The 26,622-nt window shown below is 33.8% G+C and overlaps 1 protein-coding gene and 1 long non-coding RNA gene across 3 annotated transcripts; one reads left to right on the top strand and one right to left on the bottom strand.

Annotated features, from left to right (window-relative positions):
• The first annotated feature begins 1,884 nt into the window (after positions 1 to 1,884).
• Positions 1,885 to 22,082, top strand: LOC110999335 (CCR4-NOT transcription complex subunit 1). 2 transcript variants are annotated; one of them, XM_022268359.2, is made up of 17 exons: positions 1,885 to 2,222; positions 3,286 to 3,504; positions 5,132 to 5,315; positions 5,630 to 8,141; positions 8,213 to 9,635; positions 9,714 to 10,100; positions 10,420 to 10,596; positions 10,939 to 11,187; positions 11,345 to 11,650; positions 11,725 to 12,102; positions 12,594 to 12,740; positions 13,421 to 13,555; positions 14,965 to 15,393; positions 15,551 to 15,735; positions 15,915 to 16,178; positions 21,314 to 21,447; positions 21,592 to 22,082. In XM_022268359.2, the coding sequence occupies exons 1-16, from the start codon at positions 2,121 to 2,123 to the stop codon at positions 21,390 to 21,392; spliced, it is 7,176 nt and encodes a 2,391-aa protein (XP_022124051.1). In that variant the 5' UTR covers positions 1,885 to 2,120; the 3' UTR covers positions 21,393 to 21,447; positions 21,592 to 22,082. The 2 variants fall into 2 exon arrangements, with proteins under 2 accessions (XP_022124051.1, XP_022124043.1); XM_022268351.2 differs by having other exon boundaries at positions 9,711 to 10,100.
• LOC123690567 lies at positions 21,392 to 25,918 on the bottom strand. The gene is made up of 4 exons (XR_006751186.1): positions 25,713 to 25,918; positions 24,647 to 24,699; positions 22,631 to 22,752; positions 21,392 to 21,500 (listed from the first exon to the last, which is right to left on the bottom strand). It is a non-coding gene; the product is annotated as an uncharacterized LOC123690567 (long non-coding RNA).
• Positions 25,919 to 26,622: the final 704 nt, after the last annotated feature.

Genomic DNA, 26,622 nt, shown 5'->3' with positions numbered 1-26,622 from the left:
CTGGAGGTTTACCGTCAGTTTTCTGAAACGCATCTTGTCCTGCGCCAGATGCCGCAACACTTCCGCATTTGCAATACCCGTCCACTCCCTGACGTTGCGAAGCCATGACTTCTTCCTTTGACCAACACGCCGTTTTCCCTGGATTTTACCCAATCTAATTGATATGGGCACAGGTAAAGGGGCATGTAGCTCAAAATAATAAAACCTTCAAATTGACAGACGTGCAAATTTATTTGAGGAAGGCATTCAAAAAATTACGGCTAACGAATGGTCTAAATGCGTATCCCATGTTGTCAAAGAAGAGGAAAAAATGAGTAGGCTAGCTATGTTAATTGACAATATCACAGACACATTACTAATAAATGTTACAGAAAGTGACGTTGATAGCGATAGCGATGACGGCAACGATTGATAAAATTATACATCTATTTATTTTATTTCTCACGTCTCATGTCTCATTCTCTTCTCATTCTTCATGATTACTAATAAAACACAATTATTTAAGAACACTCTCAAATCCTTAATACAATTAATCGTCATAACTAAATAATCCATTCAGAAATATTTAATTTCCTGATATACTTAGTTTCTATTAAAGGAGTAGTTGTTTACCTATACAACTATATACCAGAGTTATATAGGAGAGATAAATATTCCGTTTCCGTCAATTATTTCGCAACGTCACTATTTCTTACTCGTCATAACGTTGCAACACTGTCAAATCAGGAATCGAATTAAAAGTTCTAGTACTGATATTAATTTACTGGTCGATGAGCTCAGAGCATAGTACGTTGTTTTAATATTGTATTATCTGTGTTCTTTATAGTCTTTATTCTTTCTATTCCATAGACCAATTGTCAAATCTCAGACGATGACGAAATGCCGTCTACGAGGGCCTCCGTAATCGGAAATAAAGTGTACAAAGATGATTTAATGGAGGGAATAGTGCCTCTGCCACACGACTAGAATTTGAAATAAATTACTTACTTAAAATAAAGTGTTTTTTATTGTACTGTAAAGCTACCTACATATCTTGCAATGGCAAAATTAGATTAATTTACACTATAACTATTTGATTATGCGTATAGTTCAACGACAATTCTAGGGCCGCGCGGCCATAAGAAATTTGGTGCGCGACTGTACATGCGCAGACATCGCCACCAGTTTCGGCGAGCGCTCATAACTCGTGGCGTTACCTATAGACCTATGAATACTGTATTACTTGTAGGGTGATGGTAACACTGTACAGTCAATTTATTTTCTTGGATAAATATATCTCATGAACCGTAAGATATCCGCAACTTTTTCAAGCAAAACGCTTTCTTTTGGTGAGTACTATCTACAAGAAAAAATTTGAGCATTCAAATCGACGGTTTATCCGGTGGAAAGTTTATCCTAAGATTTTTTGTCATCATAGATCACTTATCACTCATTTGTGGTTAAGGTTTAGCCTGTGGATCAGTGTGACCAGATTTAGCAGAACTCTGCGATTTCAGCAGAATACAATTCACAGCTTAGCATATTATGTCACAGATTGGAAAAAAATTGCAGTTTTTAGCAGAATTTAGAAAAATATTTGCATAATGCAAACTTAATAAGTTTACTTATATATTTCCAAAAGAAACAATAAAATAGGCGTATAATTTACGCCTACAAAAATATGTTAAAAACAGCACAAAATTCAACTACACTCTATTCAAATATTAAACGGAAAATTAAGAAATTTAGTAAATTTTTCAATAAAAAAAATGATATCTCTAAGTATTAAACCTTTTATTTTATAAAATAGCAGGATTTTATCAGTTTTTAAAATAAGGTTAGCAGATTTTGGCAGATTTTAACCAAGTAGCTAAGCATAATGACAAATTTAAATATGGTCACACTCACACTGCTGGATTTCGTGAAATGTGAATCTGAATTCTGAATTCTGCTCAGGTTATTCGAGTGGTGGCTAAAATTGTAATGAAGTACTTTTTTATTAATTCTATTGGTGATGTTGACTTTAGGATTTTACCTAATATCTGCTAAGGAAAGGTCACTTCATTTAATTTTAGTCATCCCGGGAAAATTTAGAAAGCTTCAAACGTGTTTGAAGCTTTCGTACTGGTATTAATGGAACTATGAACCTGGACTCTTTAACGTTTAGCTTATTACAAATTAATAATCTTGTGGCTAATTTAAATAAGAAGAATTTTAAGCAGACTACTCAAGAGCTAGCACAGGTGAGTAATTGTCATATTGCGAAATTTTCTTTGTTTGACGCCATATTGCCAACTGTGTCCACGGAATGGCGGGAATAGGTGTGAGCCACGATATAGAAAACTGTAAATATTTAATTGTTCTTCATTCCTTTTAATACGTATTGCGAGAAGGACACACCTTTAAGAGGTTTACAGGTATTAGGCATAAGTAATATACAGTTTTCACAATATCAAATCGACTGGTCAAATGTGATATCGTTATTAGTTCTTAACTATATACATATTTTAGAATCTGAGATGCCTTAAATAATATTAAAATGTTATGATTAATATGATTTAAGGCTTTTATTAACATATAACAGTGACAATTTTTATATTCGAAAAATTAAAATATATATAAAATTTATTGTTAACACAAAAATTGAGGGTAAGTGGGAAAGTATAAAAGTGCTAAAATAGAAAGTTTTCAAGCACTAGCATCCTTAGGCATTATAGTACTGGCCCACAAGGGGTGAACAAGACAAAAGTTTCAGACATACCATACATAATTTATTATATGGATTTTAATATCTAAAATAGTGTGTAAATGTTTCTATCTTTTCTTTCTCTCAATACAAGTTAACATGAATATGTATGGTAGAATAGTAGGAATTATAAGTATTAATAATGCACCTCATGTAATTGCTATTGAGACAAGCATTTCGGCCAATAAATAGTTTGGTTTTGTATTAGTTTTTCTTGTAGCAAATATTGGATTTACTATTCTGTAACTAATAATTTTTTTAGTTTCAAAAACTAAATAATTTGTATTGATCGCAATTGGTAGGTATTAAATTTACCTTATACTTAGTTGTGGTCTTTATAGTTAAAATTATAATATTTGATGTGTTTGTTGACAAGATTATTACTATATCACCAAATATGTACCAAATCATCTTTTATTTAACAAGTGACATTTTCCTTGTACCTCAAAAACAATTACCAAGAATGTTCCATCCTTACACAATTTATACTTTATTTTTATATTATGTATTATTTTATTTAAAACATTTATTTTATTTATAACAAATATTTTATGGTACAGATTGTCACCATCCATGGTTTAGAAGCAGAGAACCATGTGCTAAGGAGTTTATTAAGTGAAGCAGTTAAAACTTCGTGGGATAACGAACGTACTGGAATAGCTAATACTGGTCTCCATGCATCCTTACTGGCCCAGCTATTGACTTCTCTTCTGGATCATCCCGCCAAGTCAACAATTATTTGTCGAACTATAGACAACCCTGCTAAGGCACTACAAAAGGTTACATGCTATTTTTATCTTCAATGTAACATAAATTAAATAGCAGCACAAAAAGCATTGCTAAATTTAAACCATCTCTGCAATTTCAATTAAGTTTTAGCTTTGTTTATTAAAGTTTTTGACTAACTTTACATAAAATAACATTCTACCAACTGGAATAAAGTTTCAACTAACTTGTGTCTACTACATGTATTTGAGTCATTTAATGTCTTAAGAATAATATTATTGTCAGCTGGTGATATTTGGAATTGCATTAATAAAAACTGTTTTTAATTATGAAGCATGCTTAAAGTAAAGAAGAATGCCCATATTTTTATATATTTGTGGTTGGAAAGTTGTTTATTGAATAGTCCTGTTTAATATTTTATTACAAAGGAATTTATTTTCTATCTTGTTAATGAATTCAGATTCAAGTACCAGATAATGTTTTCAACTGTTATTATAACAGTTGTACATTGACATTCTGTTCTATATAAACTAAGAGTTTGTTTGTAATCCACAATTATCATAATGAGACATAAACCCTCTCTTCTTATTTTTAGAAAAATCTAAAAGTAATAGTAAATATTAATCTCCATTTGAATTGTAGAAAGTATCAATTTTGTTCCTCTTGTATTAATTAGTTTTACATTCAAATGTAATATTTTCTCTGTATGTTTTGAGTTAATAATATTAGAAGTAAATAAAACAATTATTGCCAAAACTCTTTGTTTTGGGCCTTGCTCCTTGGGCATTGTTCTTTATGTTTGCAGCATTATGTGTTGTCTGTTTGTCCTTTTCTGTTTTTTAACTTTTCAAACTGCCTTACTGAATACAATATTAATAATTATCATTCATATTAAAATAATAAATACTACACTTACATCATAATACAGCATATGTTTTGAAAATGAGTACATTAAACATTTAATTACTTCATACACATAATACAAATATTAAAAAATGCCCTGATGATTACATGGAAACTGTAGTTTAGTGTCTATATGTCAATCTAAATATCTATAATATTTATGAAAAATTCTTGTCATTTGAAATTGAAAAACTTTAAAGAATTATACTATTGTTTGTTAACACAGGTTGAGTCTTGTTGATTAGATACATAATATGATAAAATTCATCTCCAAGCATTCATGCATTTTGCCAAGTTGAGTGTTTAAAAGGCTTACATAGAAAATGTATTACTATTGCTTGCATCATTGTCCATTTTGGCTGAAAAGTATACTTATTTTAACGCCATTATTACATGTTTCTTTATTTTTTTCTTTTAAAACAGTGGGTAGTATGAAAATCATTGATTTTACTTTTTTTCTATATTATGTAGTACTATGTTAAGTGGTGGTTAATTAAGTTGTAAAGAATCATCTTTGAGCAATATCTTTTTAAATGCAGCTAGTCCGCTGGACAGGGACATAACAGGCGACATGCAGATGTAGGTACTTAATTTTTAATACAAAATGAATAAAATTTTATTCTGTATGCTTGTTTGAATTGAGTGAGTGAAAGAGATGGCCTCCGAAAGTTATATTGTACATTATTTGTCGTGTAAATAAAGTTTTTATTCATTTTGGCAATACAAATGTCGTATTTGTTTCGCTTTATCTCATCAGCAGTATTTTATCTGTTACAGACTCTTAAAGCATCAAATACATTACTTCCGCGTCTTGCCCGATTGTTAAAGTTGACAACAGCTCAAGATGTTGCTTTGTCACTTGTCTTAAGAAAGCACTCTTCGAAGCCTGAGATAGCGACATTTGCAAAGCAACATCTCAAAAGACGTTTCTTGGATCTAGTTCAGTCTTATCTTGACGCAGGTACACAATTTTTAATTTTTCAGTTGCTGATTGCACTATGAGAATGACTAACCTTTCCCTTAGTAGTGTAATACTACTAAAGCTATGCATGTCTGACGCACTGTGTTTCATATCCACATATTTCTTTATGCGCGGGTAATCTCTGTGCTATTAATTAATGTTATTCCAATAAATATTCGGGATTTAGCACCTTTTTGGAACCGTTTTGTAGAAAAAAATGTTGACAATATATATAAGTAATAATGACGACAGTTAACAATTAATAAAAAAACATTAGTTTAGAATATTTTAGTACAAATAGATTTTCTTTTCAGAACGAGGTTATCATGCAGAGCGTGCAGGTCTTCAGGAATGCAGTCCTGAAGTATTGCAGACTCTACTAACGAGCCTCACGTATGACAATTTGAAAATTGCTGCAGTAACCAAAGAGTTGTTTTTTAAGAGACTTCGAGACGATTTTCCTCGGGAAGTGGTGCCAATTGTTCTAGCTCCTCTATTGTATCCTGACGATACCAAAAAGCCTCTTGTAGAAATGGCTACAGCGAGTGATATGGCAGGAACCCTGCTAGATAATTCTCTGGCAGAGGTTATTCGTGATCTTGGATATGGATTCACATCATCAGTTGAAGACTGCAAAACTCACATGCTAAATTTTGGTGCAAGGGAACCAACAGCAATCGATGTTGCTAGAATTATCTCTTTGATGATTAGATATCATGCCACAGTTCAAGACACTCCACAAATACAAAATCCTGGTAATTTTTGGGTGAATCATGAGGCCAAAAAAGAATCGGCCCATGGACATAGCGAGACATGGAATGCAGAAGTATTTGTACAAACATTAAAAGAATTGGCTTCCAACTTGAATTGGAAAGAAGTTATCTTGCAACTGGACCATCCAGAATTTATTGTGCCTGATAGGCAAGGTCTGAGCTTATTGTTCACTATCCTTCGACTAGGTCTTCAAAGTGCCGGGTACCCAGCGAACATATTCCCTGTCGAATATCTTTGCAGACGATGGACAAACTTGGAAGGCCAGATGAGTTTAATCACAAATATTTTGAAGCACCCTGATGTGTTTAGCTTTGCCGATTACCCATTTCATCCAGTGTCTATCGATTTACTAAAGTCTCCCCCTGAAACTGATAATAAGGAAGTAGCGACGTGGCGATGTCTATATTTAGTGGAATTACTACTATTTGCTTCTGAACGAGGTTATTACTTACAAGTACACGAGCTTTTCAAGTTTCCACTTCAGCATTGTCCAGACATCTTGCTATTGGCTTTGCTCCAGATTAATCCACCAATCACTGTATTTAGACAGGAGTTATTGACAACTCTAATTCCGATTTTCCTAGGAAATCATCCTAATTCCGGTATAATATTACAACATGCCTGGCATACTCAAAACCCGAACATAAAACCCATAATAATGCATGCCATGGCGGACTGGTATATGCGGGGTGATTGCGATCAATCGAAATTGTCAAGAATATTGGACGTGGCACAGGATCTCAAGGCACTATCGTTGCTATTAAATGTGCAGTCGTTTCCATTTATCATTGACTTGGCTTGTTTGGCATCTCGAAGAGAATATTTAAAACTAGATAAATGGCTCACAGATAAGATAAGGGATCACGGTGAATCATTTGTAACGGCCATGGTGAAATTTTTACAAAGACGCTGCCCACCAGTCATTGGAAAGGTACAAGAGGAGCAGTTGCCGAAAGCGGCACAACTGCCGCCAGAAACCATTGGCACACTGTTAGCCTGTCTGCAACTATGCATCCCTAACGTGCAACAGGAGTTACAGGAAGCAATTTATACTTTGATTACAAATTGTCAAACAATGATTTTGAGTAAGGCCAGACCTAATATTGCAGGAATAGCTCGACAAACGCATGCGCGCGTAATTGAGACTCCATTCAATCCTGCTGGTTTAAGTGGCCAATTGTTTACTCCACATGTTGATTCTATAGCAACCCTGACACCTAATGTGGCCAACCTTAGCCTCGGAGCTCCTGGAAACACATTCGCGATGCCTGGCACCCTCGGACCTTTGGTTACGGCGCCTGGATCACCTTCACGACTTATGGGCGCGGGACCGAATAGCCCATTTGCTATGATACCAATGCAACATGCCGCAAATGTAGCCACCATGGGAGCTTTAGCAAGAATGCAGACGGGCCCCGCAATGGATAAACATCGCATACCTGATCCGATACATTTTCCAGAGATTATTCATAATGTCTCAAAAGAAATTGAAGATGAGGCTAATGGTTACTTTCAAAGAATTTACAACCATCCTCCTCATCCAACACTGTCAATAGATGAAGTGCTTGAAATGTTAAAGAAATTCCAAGATTCTCCCAATAAAAGAGAACGTGAGGTGTTCTCTTGTATGCTAAGAAACCTGTTTGAAGAATATAAATTTTTCCCTCAATATCCAGACAAAGAGCTTCATATAACAGCTCAGTTGTTTGGTGGGATTATAGAAAAGGGTTTGGTACCGAGTTATGTATCACTCGGACTAGCTCTAAGATTTGTGCTCGACGCTTTAAGAAAACCCGAGGGATCGAAAATGTACTATTTTGGTATCGCCGCTTTGGACAGATTTAAATCGCGCCTAAAAGATTATCATAAATACTGCGAACATGTTAGGGCTATACCTCATTTCAGTGAATTCCCTCCACATTTAATAGAATATATCGAATATGGACTTCAGAGCCAAGAACCACCAACAAAGCCTCAAGGTGCTGTACTTCCGGCCGGTTTAGCAGCCATCCTGAACCAAACAGCAGTTGTGTCTATGGCTGCACCATACAGGTATGTAATTAAGTATATTTTTTGTTTATAATATTGGATGTATATGATAACAACACGGTTTTTTCTTGCAGGTCGGTTGTAGCGCACACTTCGATATCAGTAATATCTAAGGTTACCAATTGTGTTCCTGGGGGTATAGGAAGTCGGCCGTCCATTGCCAATGCAACAAACATTGATACCCTCTTAACAGCCACAGATAAAGATGATAAATTGAATTCGCCACCAGAGTCTATTCAAGATAAAACAGCTTTTATATTTAATAATCTCAGCCAATTGAATTTACAAGCGAAATGCGATGAATTGAAAGAAATTATTACAGAGGAATATTACCCTTGGCTCGCTCAGTATTTAGTAATGAAGAGAGCATCTATCGAACTCAACTTCCACGTCCTATATTCAAACTTCTTGGATGTGGTTAAAATACGGAAGCTTAACAAGTTAGTGACCCAGGAAACTTATCGTAATATCAGAGTACTCCTACGATCTGACAAAAGTATAGCCAATTTCTCTGACCGGTCTCTGTTAAAAAATCTCGGTCATTGGTTGGGCATGCTGACATTAGCTCGTAACGTACCCATACTTTTCCTAGATCTTGACTTAAAATCACTACTTCTGGAAGCCTATCACAAAGGGCAGCAAGAACTTTTATATGTCGTACCTTTCATAGCGAAAGTTCTCGAATCTTGCGCTAAGAGTGTTGCTTTTAAGCCACCCAATCCCTGGTCCATGTCTCTGATGAATGTTCTTGCTGAATTGCACCAAGAGCCAGAATTAAAATTAAATTTAAAGTTCGAGATAGAAGTGCTCTGTAAAAACTTATCCCTTGACATACAAGACCTTAAACCGAGTTTATATTTGAAGGATCCAGATAAAATACGAACTATTGAATTCCAACTGTCTCAACCGAAGCCGCCGCAGCCACCGCCGCAAGCACAACCCAATGTGATGGCCTTGAATCAAACGATTATTCAAGCTCCACAAATACAGATGATTCCACCTCAGACGCCAATGATACCCGCCGAGGATATTTCCGCGGCGGCCCCGACGCCCACCAACGGGTTGCTCAATGATCCTTCATTGATGGGTGTGATGGGCATTCCGGAGCCACGCTTTAATTACCTAGACGTGAATGTCACTTCAACCTCTGCTTTTGGTCAGAAGATAAGCTTCAACCCGCACATAATTCTCTTCCAAAGCTACCCTCACCTCAAACAGTTTGTGAAACCGGCAATTGAGCGATCCATTCAGGAATGGATCCATCCCGTTGTTGATCGATCGATCAAATACGCTCTTACGACATGCGAACAGATTGTGAGGAAGGATTTCTCCTTAGACGCAGACGAGGGCCGTATGCGCACTTGTGCACATCATATGATGCGAAACTTGACAGCGGGTATGGCGATGATAACGTGTCGCGAACAAATTATTAACACGATCACGACAAACTTGAAGGCTGCGTTTATCACGGCTCTGTTGTCAACAACGCCCCAGCAGGTAAGTTGCAATTCATATAAATGAAAACTAATTTATCTTTAGAGATTTAAAATGCATATATCATAATTCTTTCAGCAGGACATAATTGACAGCGCAGCAGCTATTCTTGCAGCCGAGAATATGGAGCTGGCCTGTGCTTTTATACAGAAGACGGCCGTTGAAAAGGCCCTTCCGGAACTCGACAAGAGATTATTGAACGACTACGAAATGAGGAAAATTGCTAGACAGGAAGGTCGCAGATATTACGATCCGATCGTTTTGGGATATCAAACCGAAAGGATACCTGAAAGGGTGCGTTTGCATGTCGGTGGACCGACTGACACGCAGATCGCTGTGTATGAAGAGTTTGCGTGTAACATTCCTGGATTTGTACCGGTGCGGGACGCTGCGATGTTTATGCCGAAACCGTCGGCACAGGAACAACTACCACAGATTACATATAGCCAAGTTATTAACCCCACGCAGGTGAATTAGTGTTTATTTTTGTATTAACCTATTCTAGTTCAAAGAACTCAATAAAATCAATTAAATGTAGTTTGAAAATTGAACAGAAATGTATCTGTTAATGTCCGATAAACATTTCTCTCTTTTAATTAGTAATTATCGTTTGTTTCAAACAAAATAGAAATAATTATTACACTACAAAAATTATAAATGTCATAAAATTAACACAGATCAATATTGGTATATAAATATTTTTTTATTAAATAACTTCTGATTTCATTAGACTAAGAATTTATTGAAAGGTTTCATATGGAATTTCTATATATTATACATTCATCAGATATATGGAACCGATGAAATGGGTGGCCTTATATCGGCAGCAGAGATTTTCTTGACTAATGCGCTGTCTGTACCGTCTTTTGGAGTTCAGGCCACAAATATGCACACACTCCTGGAGTGCCTCATTATGGCAAGAAGAAACCGTGATTTTGTTTCCGGTTATACTTTACTGCAGAGAGTGAGTGGTTCCTATAGTTCACATTGTTGTTCTTAATTCCAACCTATTTGCACATTTATTTTGACAATTTTAATATATTTCTTTACATAGATAGTCCTCTAGGTAATATTATGAACTTTATATAATTATTATGTTAATGTTAAATATTGAATACTTCCGTTTGTTTTGATTTTACTCAACAATTGTGTTTAAATAAATTGAGAATATTTTAAATTTTGATTAAATAAAAAAATATATGTGATTGGCTTAATAGAGTCGTTATCATGAACTATCTAAAGAACATGCGTTACCTACATCTTGGAATAATTGATACTCTACTTTGTTTTCCCTATATTATCTTAGACAGTAGAAGGTCTTCTCGATGGCCACATAGTCCAGCCAGGTACAAATACGGAACACGTCGAAATAATGACCCGGTACAGAGATATTCATCTACGAGTATTAAAGTTACTTCAAGACGCCAGAGTGTATGGACACGCCTGGACCACCAAACAGATAACCAGCTGTATCGTTGAGTGTCGCGATGAACTTAAATATAACCTCGAAGCTACCGACTGCCTCATACGGAACCATCTGGTGAATCTACCCCAAGTATGTGGCAATAGTATAGATATACTATTGCTAATTTTAAGCTTATTCGCCATTAATTTAAAATTCGCTATAAATTAAAAAAAAAATCCAATCGCTTACATATAGTATGATGTGGTACTTTTAATAGATTAGAAATAAATGATGTGTTTTATTTCAGTATGATCTTGCCTTAGCGCATTTGATGGATAGCGGGAACAATTATGTGGCCGTTGCCTTTGCGATGCAACTTGTACAGCTTTACTTGGTTGATGATAGGAATAATGTATATGCGAATGAGTCCGATTTATACCATATAACTGAGTGTTTAGTAAGATTAGTCTCCCATTCACGTAACCCACCACCGGAGGGATTAGCGCCCTTAATAGAAGCAATAAGGATTAATCAGGACCCCAGTACGTATCTTGGGGAACGTTCTGCTTTGGGACCTACTTCGCATATACATACCGGTATCATGCAAGTTCGTGTAAGTATTTTAATAAATTATTTAAAAAAAAAATTTTTTTTTCTAGTATAATTTAATTTTAATCGTAATTTTAGAATCGCGATTACGATGATCCACCCGGGCTCCAGGAGAAAACGGACAATCTTCTGCGCGAATGGCGTACTGTGCTTATGAGTCCACTTACCGAAATTGAAATCGCACAAAACTTTAATTTATACGTGCATCGCATGAATCTGAATGGAATACTTAAATCTGATGATATGATAACGAGATTCTTTAGAATTGCCACTCAGATGTGTGTGGAGAATGTTTATCAGTTGCTGACGGAAGAGAGGTTGAATCCACCTCAGGTGCCTTCGAAGAAGGAGAAATTCTACACAATGTGCGATTCATTCATAAAACTTGTCTCGTTGTTGATCAAGAATACAGCTGATGCTGGCAACCCTACGCCGAAACTCAATTTACTGAACAAGGTGAGATTCATTTTCGTCTATTGCAAATGTGACTTTTGTTCCAGGATTATTGAATAATTCGAAGTTTTTATGTTAGATTGTTGTTGAATATATCTGAGCACTAATATTCTTGTTTTGTGAAATGAAATAGAAATATTAAACAGAGCAGTGTAATGGTTATAATACTCATCCCTGGGATCGTAGATTCTATTCCCTGCTGTGCATTAATGTAATTTCGGTCTATATTCGCATTAAGTCTGGCTAGTATGTAGAAGAAAAACATCGTGAAAACGGCCTTAACCCAAAAAGTTATGTCAGCCAGAAGCTTGATCGATCACCTACTTGCCTGTTGGCAACATCACGAAACAGATACATTAATTGCCTTTCGTATATATAAATAGATTTTATTTATTTGTTTTGTATCATCATATCGGATGTCATTGGTAAAATGATTTTCAAACAAACTTCATGTAGAATAATTATTAGATCCTCAAGAATAATTAAATTTCTAGATCCTCGGTATCATTGCTGGGTGGCTTCTCCACGATCATGAGGAACATGGCATTAACTTCCAACAGCTGCCATATCATAGAATGCTTGTGATACTACTATTGGACATGAACACGGCAGAACCTGTTTTGGAATCAATGAACTATCAGGTTAGTTATTATACATTGTATGCATATTCCGCGATGCTATCTAAATGTGTTTAAATATAAAAAGCTTGGCGAAATTTTTATGTATAGAATTATTTTGAGTTAAAAAAAACACTATTTTTTAAGGTACATATTATTTTCTTGCTTGGCTGATTTTCATGGTCATTATTAATTTTAATTAATAATAATTTCGGTTAAAAATGTCTTTTCTGATTGATTGTCTATTGATTCCTTGCATTGCGACTGAATCTTAAATTTTCTCATAATCTGCGAAATATGTTTGAAGATCAGGCGGTTTGCCTGTTAATTATTTATTTGGGTTTATTATTTATGCAAAGAAAGCTACAACGCGTTTCATTACTATTGGACCAGTGAAAGATTTTTCTATTGTAGTTTGTTACTACCTAATTCATAAATACTAAAGCAGTCTGATTGCCCCTTTATCTAAAGTACTTTTAGCGCTTATATGTCTTAACGTATTGTATTTTGTTGTCATAGCTTTCACTAAATCTCATATCTGTATCTTAAACTTTCACATTGTGATTTCACTATGACAATTGAAATAATTTACTTAAAACGTTGCAATTGCAAATTTAATTTATGTTAATCTGTCTAATAATGTCTCGTTATTAACAATTCGGAGTACTATTTTTTTAGTTAAACTATGAACTTGATATTTTCAGGTGCTCACCGCATTTTGCCATACGTTTAGAATAATTCGACCAAGCCAAGCTGCTGCATTTAGCTACGCGTGGTTGGAGCTCATCGCACATAGATCGTTCATTAATCGTGTGCTGGCAGTTACACCACAACAAAAGGTATTTATTATATATAATTATATATATTTCTACTGATAAGTTTGCTTTTGTGAGCTGGCAATAAAATGGAACAATATTATAGCTGTAGACATCGAAATTAATCTCCCAATGCTGATAAAACTATATATTTCTGAAGATAATTTGCGTTGCTTTTTAGAATTTTAGAAAAATGTTATGTTCATAACTATTTTATATTTTTAAAAGTAAAGAGTGATTAGAACAAAACATTCAATAGCTATCAGAGGCTCATAGTATGCTAACTATTTAAAGGGATCATTTTTCCTAGTACATGATTATCAAAAAGAAAATTGTTATATTTCATAACTATTCGTCTATAAAGTGATGGTATTTTATTGACAGCTATTTATTTAAGTTTTCTTTTAATTTATATAAAGCTGAATTGTATTATAAGTATTGTTAAACGAAATTGAATGCTATTAATTCGATATATGTATGTATATTTTTTTTATATGTAAAATATTTGTCTATAATACAATGAAGCTTAAGCAATTAATCTTAGCATTTATTATATAATAGATTTGGTTGCTATGTCGTTTTAATTCATTAGAACACATATCATTCAAGTTTGATCCTAGCGATCAAATAGCCTTCAGCTTAAATAGATACTATGAGAAATCCATGGATTCTTAATTTACATAATTTTTTATAACTTCTTAAATATCCCTAAATAATTTGATATATGCAATTATGTAAGAGAAGAAAGTGTGAAATAGAGAATATGAGGCAAGGTTTCATTTGGCACATAGCTAATGTATTTATCATTGGTAATAAAAATTGACGTGTATAAACACACCCTGCCGAAAATAATTTTACAATTTCTTATGTATCACAAGTTGTTGTATGTACAATGAAAGTTTCTTTTTTTTTAAATGGTTATATTTCGAACCACGTGTATATGTTGAATGCTCTAGATCTTATACTATAACTTAAGAATTTTGACATAAAACTATACCGTTGTTTTTAATTTTATGCCACCAAGTTATTCGCACTGGTAACACAATTCATTAATATTCTTATTAAAATTTTTAAAAAAAGTTTTCCTGTTTGCTAAAGAGTCAAATCATATTAAATTATTTTGCTTAGTAAGCTTCAATTGACGGATTGGATAATTCGATGTAATGACACTAAATGTTTCCAAATCTTACAATTGCTTACAGAATATACTGAGACTTGATACATTCGCCTGTTCATACGAACGCCGACGCCCATTGTAATGCTTTTTATTTTGTATTAACCGCTTCGTGTGCATGTTATCGTCAATGTATAATTCCTTTATTTTGTATGTATGAGATTGAGTGCTTGAACACCGTAGAACAGGCTAGTCATTGCATCGAATTCTCCTATTGCTAAATTAAAATATACTTTAATATACGATTTTACTTTTCCAGGGCTGGGGAATGTACTCCATACTTCTCATTGATCTATTCAAATTCCTAGATCCGTTCCTACGCAATACAGAACTCGCACCACCAGTAATGGCGCTTTACAAAGGAACATTAAAATTATTGTTGGTATTACTCCACGATTTCCCAGAGTTTCTTTGCGATTACCACTATGGATTTTGCGATGAAATACCTCCTAATTGTATCCAAATGAGGAACTTGATTTTGTCAGCTTTCCCGCGCAGTATGCGCCTTCCAGACCCGTTCACGCCCAACCTTAAGGTTGATTTACTAGCGGAGATAAATTTACCACCACGCGCGGTTATCAATTACGCAAATCTCATACCGTCCTCGCAATTCAAGAAAGATTTGGACGCATATCTAAAAGCAAGGGCTCCTGTCACTTTCCTATCAGAATTGAGAAGCAATATGCAGGTAATTTAAACGTTTCAATGGGTAATTTGACCATTTGGATATTTCGATTAAAAATATGTTTTATTAATTTATAATATATTCTAAACAACTCCCGTTCCTCGTGTTAAAAATAGATGATGAATAAATCTAGATTGAATTTAAATAACCTTTAATATAGGTGGTGAATGAGCCGGGACGTAGATACAACAGCCAGCTGATGAATGCAGTTGTATTGTATGTTGGTACACAGGCGATTGCCCATATTAGGACCAAAGGACAAACCCCAAATATGTCCACGATTGCGCACTCGGCTCATATGGATATATTCCAGAACTTTACTGTTGATTTTGACTATGAAGGACGGTAAGACATTTATACTTTACTATAATATATTATACATAATGTTAACATTTAGTAGCCAATATATTTGTATATATATTTTATTGACTAGTAACGATATGCCCAGAGTCTAACTATGACAACTGTATGTCACACATTATTAAAATGCTGAGCAAATAAAATAAAAAAACTTTGTATTTCAGATACTTATTCTTGAATGCGATTGCAAACCAGTTGCGTTATCCAAACAGCCACACTCACTATTTCAGCTGTTGTCTGCTATATTTGTTCGCTGAAGCTAACTCTGAAGCGGTTCAGGAACAAATTACAAGGATGTTACTTGAGAGACTTATTGTGAATAGGCCCCACCCATGGGGTCTACTCATAACCTTTATTGAGTTGATTAAGAATCCAATATATCAATTTTGGACTCACGAGTTTGTCCATTGCGCCCCGGAGATTGAAAAGTAAGTTTTTGTTTATTTTTTTGATTATTACTCAATTCCAATAATGAATATGGTCAGTTTAAATTCCCTTTTTCATCGTTAACTTCTTTAGATGTTTATTTAAAAAAAATTACTTTGCACATAATTTAAAGCCATTGGAAAACAAGTTTATTCAATCATATTTGCAATTTAATATATCTATAAAAGTGTGTTGGCATTGATTGACGATTCATATGTAAAATTTTAAACTAAGGGGTTGTTCAATAGTGATAACGCGATACATTTTCATTGGAATGAAAAAATACTGGCAGGCAAATATTAATAACTTTTGTTTCATTTAAGATTAATAATAACAAAAAGAAATCAATTTTCTTGTTTAAAAAAAAATGTTAGTTGTCGGAACGTGCTTTTTGGATAAGATAGAAAGCGCGGTCGCCTTTTTTAAAAGCAAACTTTGTTTTTAGAATAAAGATATAAGATTGTAAACCTAATACGCAGACGCAAATAAAAAATTATTTGCGTCATATAACATATTAACTATCACTTATTGAACATCCCTAGTACATATCCCAACATAACTGCAATGTGTTCTAAACATGATATTGGAAATGAGTTTAGTCTGGCTTACGCGAATTAATTTTGTTGTTCCGCTTTCTCTACTGTATATATATTATATTTATTAACTATCATTGTATATATATATATTATATATCCAAGTGTGTGCCCAATTGCATAGCTGTTTCATAACTTATGGCATTATTATTTACATAATGAGTTTCATGGGCCATTTCGGTAGTTGAACATAGGACATACACAACGAAACAGTCGTATCAACATAATATAGTTTAAAAGTAAATCGTACAGAATAATTGGGGAAAGATATTATCATCAAATAAAAGAATACATATCGTAATATTCTTAAAAATGGTAATCATTTCAATTGATCCTTATAAACTTTTATGATCAATAAAATAAGGAAATATTAATTTATTACGAACCATTATAACGACAATATTCGACCACAAATTAACATTCCAGTAATATTTGCATGTGTCATAAGTCTTACAGAGTTGCATTATTATATTGTAAGAATTAAATTTTACAAACCTTTTTCCTTTTGGTTCTGTAAAATAAAATATTTATAATCTACATTAATATTTTAAATGCATGCTCCAAAACTACTGGACATATTTGTAAAATTCACCATTCGTAAAAAAATAAAAGGTTGTATGTATTTAAAAAAATAATGAATAAAATCTATGGCCATGTTTTCTATAAGTTAACAATACATGCTAAAATGAAGGGATCTATTAAAAAGTATCATATATCTAAGAAAAACTTTAGTTGATAGTTTTGTTTTGATAGAAAAGTTCATTTTCGAATATTTTGTAAGAATATATTGCAGCTATATATGTTTTTGCTTTAATTTTTTCTTTATCGTCAATGTCAATACTATATAAATTATGATTGCATTCGATAGGTTTTTGAATTTTATTTTGCCATTTTAAGCCGGGTCTACATTTGTATCATGTTGACGTATCACGATCAGTGGTATCGTATCAACTATTTGTATCATAAATATGGACGCTCATTTTATCCATGTCGTATCTTCAAGGCGTATCTTGTAAAAAACACGTCCATACTTAGCATAAGCTGTATCATGTCAGTATATCGGATTTTGCTTTACAAATATAGACGCTCACTTTTCTTCCGATGTATCATTTCCTGATACGCGTGTCTTTCAGTGCACCTTTCCCTTCTCGTACGGTTCAGTCATGTCTTCGTTCTCAAACGGTTTAGCCATGTCAGCAATTGCTGACAATTTGGCGGTGACTTGCGCCTGTTATATTATCATTAACAGTATTTCACAACTTGATAAGTTTTATAAAACTTTCGTTTTCCCAGCTCATCTTGTTCCTTTTTCACTGCGACTAACAACTACTATACTTCGTTTAACAATGTTTATTAAATTTCAAACACATTCAAACTTGTTCGATACGACATGTATTCCCTTTGATGATCGCGAAAAAACCGACAATGGATGGTTCGCCGTGTATCAAGTATCGTATCGCGATACAGTATCAAAATTCGTCCACACCACCGATCGTGATACGCGTATCGGATACGAGAAGTATCAAGATACGCGGTAACTGCGGATCGGGCCGTATCAGACACGGCGTGTATCATTAACGAGTATCATTTTGCGTCCAAACTAGCGATCATGATACGCGCCGAAGCCACGCAACGGAGATACGATACACCGAAATGATACAAATGTGGACCTTTAGAAATAAATATAGTGGCGATACGACGAAATTCGTGACAATAATGTTTTATTTAATGCAGGCAGCACACAACCTCATAGCGCTTGCTTTAAATAAAAATTCCCGTCCTCTTAATACACATATAATAAATCATCCACAATCAATCAATTACTAATCTGAAGTCGTTTCGCCATCCTGTTTTTTGTTGTTGTATTATTGTTTTTTAACTTAATTCATGTACCATTCCATGTACTCATAACATCAACTTCAATAAACAGAAGAAAAATATTACTTGATTTAATAAAGGTTGAGGGAGTAGATTATAAGCCGTACCTTTTGGTGTTAAAGATTTTACAAAAGCCAGATAAACCTCTCTACTCTAATGTACTGAAGAAGACCTTGGATATGTCTGATATTTTTGGAGAATAATTTAATCAAAAAGAAAAACAGATTCATCTATTACTCCTTTCCTATTTTTACTTTATTTATTTGAAGTTTGGGGCAGCGCCGCCAAAACGAAATAATCGAACATTTAAGTATTGCAAAATATAATAATCAAAATACTGTTCCAGTATACTTATATTTCACCTTCCATAGATGTGTATCGAGGCACAAACTTTACAACAACTTTATATTTACAATGCCATGTATTCTTGTCAAAAAAATTATAAAAAGTTCTGTCCACACACTAGTTTAAGTTTAGAGTCATAGAAGTATGCGTCGAACAAGCTACCTTGCACTACCTAAAATACGCACGAATTACGGCAAGAAAATGTTTACTTACGAAGTGGCACAACTGTATAATAACTACCCACAAATATAAAAAATATTACTTCTTTCAATGCATTCAAATCGAGGTTGGGATAATAAGTCAAACAAAATTACTTTTAATTTCTTTTTTATTATAATTGCTCTTAATTCGTGTGTCTTTGGTTGTGTTTACTTTTGGGTTTGTTGCATGTACGATTTGTGATTATTTGATAGCTGCTACATGTTATGTTTACCTGAGGTATTGTTCTCATGTTTTTGTATGTAGCATTTTGCCTTTTTTGTGAAAATAAAGTCTTTAAATCCATTCGAAATTCTAAATTAACACTTCCTTTTTATAAACGTCTCGTGTAATCTTGGTGAGTTCAAGGATTCTTTATTAATAAACTAATTAATTAAAATAATCAATCAACTAATCAAAGAATCAATAGTAGGTAACGTAGGTATTTGCGACACATGAGTTTGTCTGACTGATTATTATACTATAGTGAATTTAATAGAAATAATAATTTCAATTCTTGTTTCCGTGCATGTCTAATAAGTTAGGGTTAAAAACAATTGGGATTTCTTCCGTCTTATATTACGTCATATTAATTTGCAACTATATGTGCTATATACAGTTGTTGCGCAAAGAAATCTTACTTTGTATAAAATAAAGTGTTCTACGATAGCCTAATATTGAAAAACTATTGTTATAGTAAAACGTATGCTAGCGAGCTTTTAGAGATTAAATACTTGTCTAGTATTCTGTAGAAACATAAAAATATGTTCTGTGCATAGCACTTTTGATTATTACCTTTTAAAACTTTGCATTCTAATTTGAGAAAGATTAAATTGATTAATTACAGTTTTTTACATTTTTGCAAACAGTTTGAATTTGATTATAACTACTAAAAAGGGTTGAAAATTTTTTTTATTGATTTTTCTACGAATATATCTATATGATCTTAAATCAAAAATTACCATGACTTACTTACCTTTGAATTAGGGATAATAAAAGACGTATATACTAATGATGATCTTATGTTCCAAAAAACGATCTACGATAGCCTAATATTGAAAAACTATAATGTTATAATAAAACGTATGCTAGCGAGCTTTTAGAGATTAAATACTTGTCTAGTATTCTGTAGAAACATAAAAATATGTTCTGTGCATAGCACTTTTGATTATTACCTTTTAAAACTTTGCATTCTAATTTGAGAAAGATTAAATTGATTAATTACAGTTTTTTACATTTTTGCAAACAGTTTGAATTTGATTATAACTACTAAAAAGGGTTGAAAATTTTTTTTATTGATTTTTCTACGAATATATCTATATGATCTTAAATCAAAAATTACCATGACTTACTTACCTTTGAATTAGGGATAATAAAAGACGTATATACTAATGATGATCTTATGTTCCAAAAAACGATCTACGATAGCCTAATATTGAAAAACTATTATGTTATAGTAAAACGTATGCTAGCGAGCTTTTAGAGATTAAATACTTGTCTAGTATTCTGTAGAAACATAAAAATATGTTCTGTGCATAGCACTTTTGATTATTACCTTTTAAAACTTTGCATACTAATTTAAGAAAGATTAAATTGATTAATTACAGTTTTTTTTACAATTTTGCAAACAGTTTGAATTTGATTGTAACTACTAAAAAAGGTTGAAAATTTATTTTATTGATTTTTCTACGAATATATCTATATGATCTTAAATCAAAAATTACCATGACTTACTTACCTTTGAATTAGGGATAATAAAAGACGTAAGACTCAACATTTAATACAGTTAGTAACATAATATATCTGAAAAATATGAGACCTAATAAGGTCTCATTTTTACATACATTTTTTTAATCAATGCTCGTACAAATATAATAATGATGATCCAAAAAATATAATTTTTATATATAATATGAGACCTTATTAGGTTTCATTTTTACATACATTTTTCGTAATAAATGCTCGTACAAATATAATAATGATGATCTTATGTTCCAAAAAATTAAATTTTTTGGAACATAAGATCATCAAGGTAATTAATCAATTTGAATGTCAAAATAATTATCTTTGGATGAAATGTCGAGTCACTTTCACTAAGATTAACATATTGCTTTACTATCTAGATTGTTTGCGTCTGTGGCTCGCTCGTGTATTGCGGACAAGACGGGTGCTGGCGGGGGTGAACGGGATATAGTTGAGTAGCGCAGAGCCATTTGGGAGGCGGTCCGGTTTCAGCACACCTATCAGGCCTTTACCGGTAAGTCTTCTTTCATGTGATCTGCATTTTTTCAGGCAAAACTTAGCAAAAAACTGCAAAAAATTATGTTTAGTTAATAATAAGACACAAGTCAACTTTTTATAGAGATAGACCAGATGCCTTAAAGATTTACATATATTTCAGACTCCCAAGATGCGCAGGCGGACTGCATTCCGCTTCCCTCCGCATCGACGAAGGTTCAAAAAATGACATGGAACCAACTTTTTAAGAAGTAAAACTGCATATGTAATTTTAAAAACTTTTTATAGACAATTTAATTTAAATAATTAATTTTAAATAATGTAGCTGTAATTGTCCCTACACAATATTTAAATGGAATTATTATCTATAAAGTTTTAAATGAATTTATATAACTGACGATGAAAAAAAAATACGTGTTTTTAATCTTGATGTTTGTAAATCTTTTAAATAAGATAACATATATATAAATTTTAATAATTTCATAATGTGTCGTGGAATGCGAAAATTTATCTGTAATATGTAGTTAATTGATTATGCATGTGTGATGATAATTATGACACTATACGAATATTTTAAATAAGTAAGTTTTAATAATATGAATTAACACATATATGAATTAAAAACATTGTAAAATAAACGATTTTTTTATGAAATGTGCTTTTTTCTCGTTATTTTACCACATCGAATCTTGAACACTGAGATTAATATTACGATATTTTATCGAAATACTACATTAAGTTGAAGACTTTATTTAGCTCGAACCTTAGTTGGAATATCTTAGGAAATACTGTTTTGTTTTGTTTTGGTTTGTGAATAGACTTATTATATTTTTGGGCTGGACTTAAAATTCATACTAAAAAATTGCTTTAAAACATTACGCTACAACCAAATTTAGTGAAACTGAAGTTTTAAGTGTCAAAAATTAGTTTGGTAAGGTTTAAATAAAGTGCGTTTAACGCGTAGTATTGTTTTTTATCTCTGTGGTAATTTGCAATCAGCCCTAAGGCTATGAGCGAATTTGTTCTGTGGTGATGTCTTGTGAAGTGACTGCCCATTGGAAGCAACTCATCTTCTGCCTAGAGCTACTGTCGATTTTCTAGCTCTAGAATATGGTGACGTTTTAGTCGACTCACATACAGTCTAATGGCGAGTTGGCGAGCAAGTTCGTTCGGATGACAACTTAACCGCTCTTTATATTTACCTGCCAGTCTCCGGATTTCCTCTTTGATAGTTTTCATTTTTAGGTGTTCGTGAACTTCGTTGTTGGTCTTCGTTGTACCATGCTGCTTTTCCAACTGCTCTTAGGATTTTGATCTGTTGTCGCTGGAATATGATTCGTAGTATTGTAAAGAAATAAATGTTAACAGTATAGTATATTTCATTACAAGTGCGGAAAGCCTGTCATTGCAACGAGTTCCGATGAATGTCTACCCGAGCCGAGGCGCAGCCGAAGGTGAGGGTTGACAGTCGGGACAAGTTGCAATGACGGTTCCGCACGTGTACTGAACGACTATTTTTAATACAGTTGCGAAAAAATTAAGCAATTTAATTAAACTATTTGCTTTTTTTCTATTCTCTCTACGGAATAAATTCGTTGCACGTAGATATGTAGCGACTTATATGTTTCCGGTAAATTGTTCTCCGAAGCATTTTATGCAATTATACTGCGTTCGGGTGGTATTCATTCAAATAAAATATCGTCGAAATTACTCATTTTGTGCAACAAATAACTCAACTCGAAAGAACGTCTTTGGAAAGAATATGAGCAAAGCTTGTTTTTTCTTTTCTTCACCCATTCTGGGTAGGCAAAGGGAACTTGGCCCATACAGCCAATTCTTGAGTAGACTATTTTTATTGAAAGAAAACCAAATATAACTCATTGAGTCCAATCATTAAATCTGATATTGAAACAAATAGTAGCTTCTTTTTAAAATATTTGCATGAATCATAAAAACTTCTGTGATTTTTTTTAGTAAAAACTTCATGGTTAGTTTTTTCTTTTTAATATTTTTTTTATTGATATGAAATAAAATAAACCTAACCTAACTTATTGAATCCAATTATTAGTAAACTTTTTAAAAATACGTATTTGCATATATTATAAAATTCTTTTTAATATTTTTTTAATTGATATGAAATGAAAAGAAACCTAACCGAACTTATTGAATCCAATTATTATAATATTTAGAAATCATATATCATAAAAACTTCTATGAATCTTTTGAATAAAACCTTCGTGGTTGGTTTTTTCTTTTTAATACACATTGTTTTGACAGTTGGCAAAGAAAACGCACGAGTGCGGGAATGGCAAAGAAAAAGCTCGAGTGTGTAATAGCCCACTTTCCGAACGCTATATCTCCCTGCAATATGCCACTTTTTGAGCAACTGTATTAAAATAGTATATTTCAATACAAGTGCGGAAAGCTTGCAAAGAGTTCCGGCGAATGTCACCCGAGACGAGGCGCAGCCGAAGGTGAGGGCTGACAGTCGGAACAAGTTGCAATGACGGTTCCGCACGTGTACTGAACAACTATTTTTAATACAGTTGCGATAAAATTAAGCAATTTAATAAAACTATTTTTTTTTCTCTTCTCTCCACGCAATAAATTCGTTGCACGTAGCTACATATCTACGACTTTTACGTTTCCGGTAAAATGTTCTCCGAAGCATTTTGTACAATTATACTGAGTTCGGGTGATATTAATTCAAATAAAATATCGTCGAAATTACTTATTTTGTTTATGAAATTACATTTTTGGAAAATGGCGCCAACCGTCAAAGAATATTAAATAGCAATTTTTTTTCTTTTCACCCATTCTGGGTAGGCAAAGGGAACTTCGCCCATACAGCCAAGTCTTCAGTAGAATATTTTTATTGATATGAAATGAAAAGAAACCAAATCTAACTCATTGAATCCAATCATTAAATCTGATATTGAAACAAATTAGTAGCTTCTTTTTAAAATATTTGCGTGCATCATAAAAACTTCTATGATTTTTTTTAGTAAAACCTTCGTGGTTGGTTTTTTCTTTTTAATACACATTGGTTTTTTTTTGGGAATGATAACGCACTAGCGATAAAGAAAAAGCACGAGTGTGTAATAGCCCTCTGTCCGAACGCTATACGTCCCTGCAATATGCAACTTTTTGAGCAACTGTATTAAAAAATAGTTTAAGAACTGATTTAGTTTTACAAAAAGATGGTCCATATTACTCACTCCAGCGTAGAGAAGGCCGCTTTTCTGCATACCCGCTATCATGGTCCAGTGATCTGGAAATATAAAACCGTAATTTTATCAGTCATATCATAGAAATTCATTGGTATGTCATGATTAAAATGCCCGCTATTATTGGCCTTGACCATAGACACTATGTATTTAATATCTTTTATTATGTAATGATAAATAAATAACAATTTCCATAAAATGTTTTTTCTAATAATCTTAAATCAGTTTCAGCATTATTTATTTTTTTGTTTTTTCAGTAAGACTGTTTCTTAAATATATTTATCAGTTAACACGGCTTAATCTAAGTTCCAAAATAGTTCCAACACACTGTCACACTTATTTAATCTGCTCTTGCAACAAAGCTTCTCCCTAATCAGATTTGATTTGACACAAGTATTAATCTGAGAAACAAGTCCATACAAATGCTACAAAATGAGCATTAACAAAACATGAAACGCAGTGTCTAATATATATATGTATAACTTTCTAAAGGTAATCCTTTAGAAAGTTATATACAGAATTTATTATTTATATGTGAGTAAATCGATCAATTTACTATTAGTCCAACCTCTGACTGGCCGGCCTGGAAGCCCCATTAGCTACGAAATGCGAGAAGAATATCCACAGCGGTCGAAATAACTCGTCTTAGGGTGTGTGAGCGGAAGTAGTTAAATAACGTAGCTATATAAGGTACATATAAACCATACAGACTTGTATGTTGACACATGTTCGTCCACTTTTTTGTACGCTTATGTAGTCTAAAATATACACAAATTATAACAGCGAAACAAATTAGTGGAACAGTTTCAACGCCGCGGGCGGTGCCAAAATGATTTTATACGTATTAAATATTTTAATAACAGGATAGGGTCGTGAGGAGAACGCCCTGCGGTCTACTCGAGGGTCTATCACATCGCAACTGTTCAATTTCATACACCTCTGTGGGGTGTCGAAAATATCAAGTTGTTAAGGATATAACACACTATCCATTTATTTAAAAAAAGTATCAATCATTTTGCAGAAACTACTAGAAGAATGCCAATTTATCCCTACCTACCGTCTTCTTCTTTCTTTATGTCCTATAACCCCTAGGTGGGGCAGAGGGCGTCCACAGCGAGCCTCCATCCCGTTCGGTCTTGCGCCTCGTGCTTCACCTCGCTCCAAGTCCTACCAGCTCTCTTTACCTCGTCCGCTACTGTACGGCGCCAGGTTTGTTTGGGACGGCCACGCCTTCGCTTTCCTTGTGAGTTCCAATCAAGCACCTGTTTGGGAATATGACTGGGATCCCTTCAAAGTGTATGGCCTATCCAATTCCACTTGCGCCTCTTGATCTGCTGACTGATCGGGGTTTCTCGGCAGCGCTCCCAAAGTTGCTCGTTGGAGATTTTTTCAGGCCAGTAGATACCCAGAATATAGCGAAGACAGCGGTTGACGAAGACTTGGAGTCGGTGCGAGATGTCTTTGGTGACCTTCCACGTTTCACATCGCATCACAGCATTGCCTATAAAAAGCCAAATAAAACCATCTGCTGTGTTATGTAGTGGAACACTAGTGTAAGCAGAACCCCGGCCAGTCCGAGTCATCCACGTCCTAGTCGTCCACCCTGGGACCTGCTGCAGCCACGCTTCCGCGTGCCCACTACCTAGAGCTGCAGCTGAGCTAAGGATGCAGGGCAAAAGGCGAGCATTCTGCGCCTTAAAACAGAATCTACTCACTAGGGAGGTAACCCGCATAAAACCGAGCTTGTCTGGAAGCTTTAAAGTGGCAGCCCCACTATCAGACTAGGGCACAGTGGGCTAATCTCCTGCTTGCCTGAAAAACAACGATTCAAGAAACTACCTACCGTCGTACATGCATATTTAATTGTATAATTGAACGTATGTGACGTAGGCCAAATTACTAATTTTTACTAAATCACCAGTGGGCGCCACGTCCGATTATGTCTATTAGTAATCGTAATATAATAT

This window comes from Pieris rapae, chromosome Z (assembly GCF_905147795.1).
Source record: "Pieris rapae chromosome Z, ilPieRapa1.1, whole genome shotgun sequence".
Lineage (NCBI taxonomy): Eukaryota > Metazoa > Arthropoda > Insecta > Lepidoptera > Pieridae > Pieris > Pieris rapae.
Note: the sequence above shows the minus strand (reverse complement) of the source record. Positions and strands in the feature narration are given on the sequence as shown.

What these genes read in the sequence shown, in the direction of transcription:
- LOC110999335 (XM_022268351.2), top strand. Translation starts at nt 2,121, where the DNA reads ATGAACCTGGACTCTTTAACGTTTAGCTTATTACAAATTAATAATCTT. An exon ending in TGTCAACAACGCCCCAGCAG is followed by an intron (nt 9,636 to 9,710) that starts GTAAGTTGCAAT and finishes TAATTCTTTCAG; the next exon opens with CAGGACATAATTGACAGCGC. An exon ending in CCGGTATCATGCAAGTTCGT is followed by an intron (nt 11,651 to 11,724) that starts GTAAGTATTTTA and finishes TCGTAATTTTAG; the next exon opens with AATCGCGATTACGATGATCC.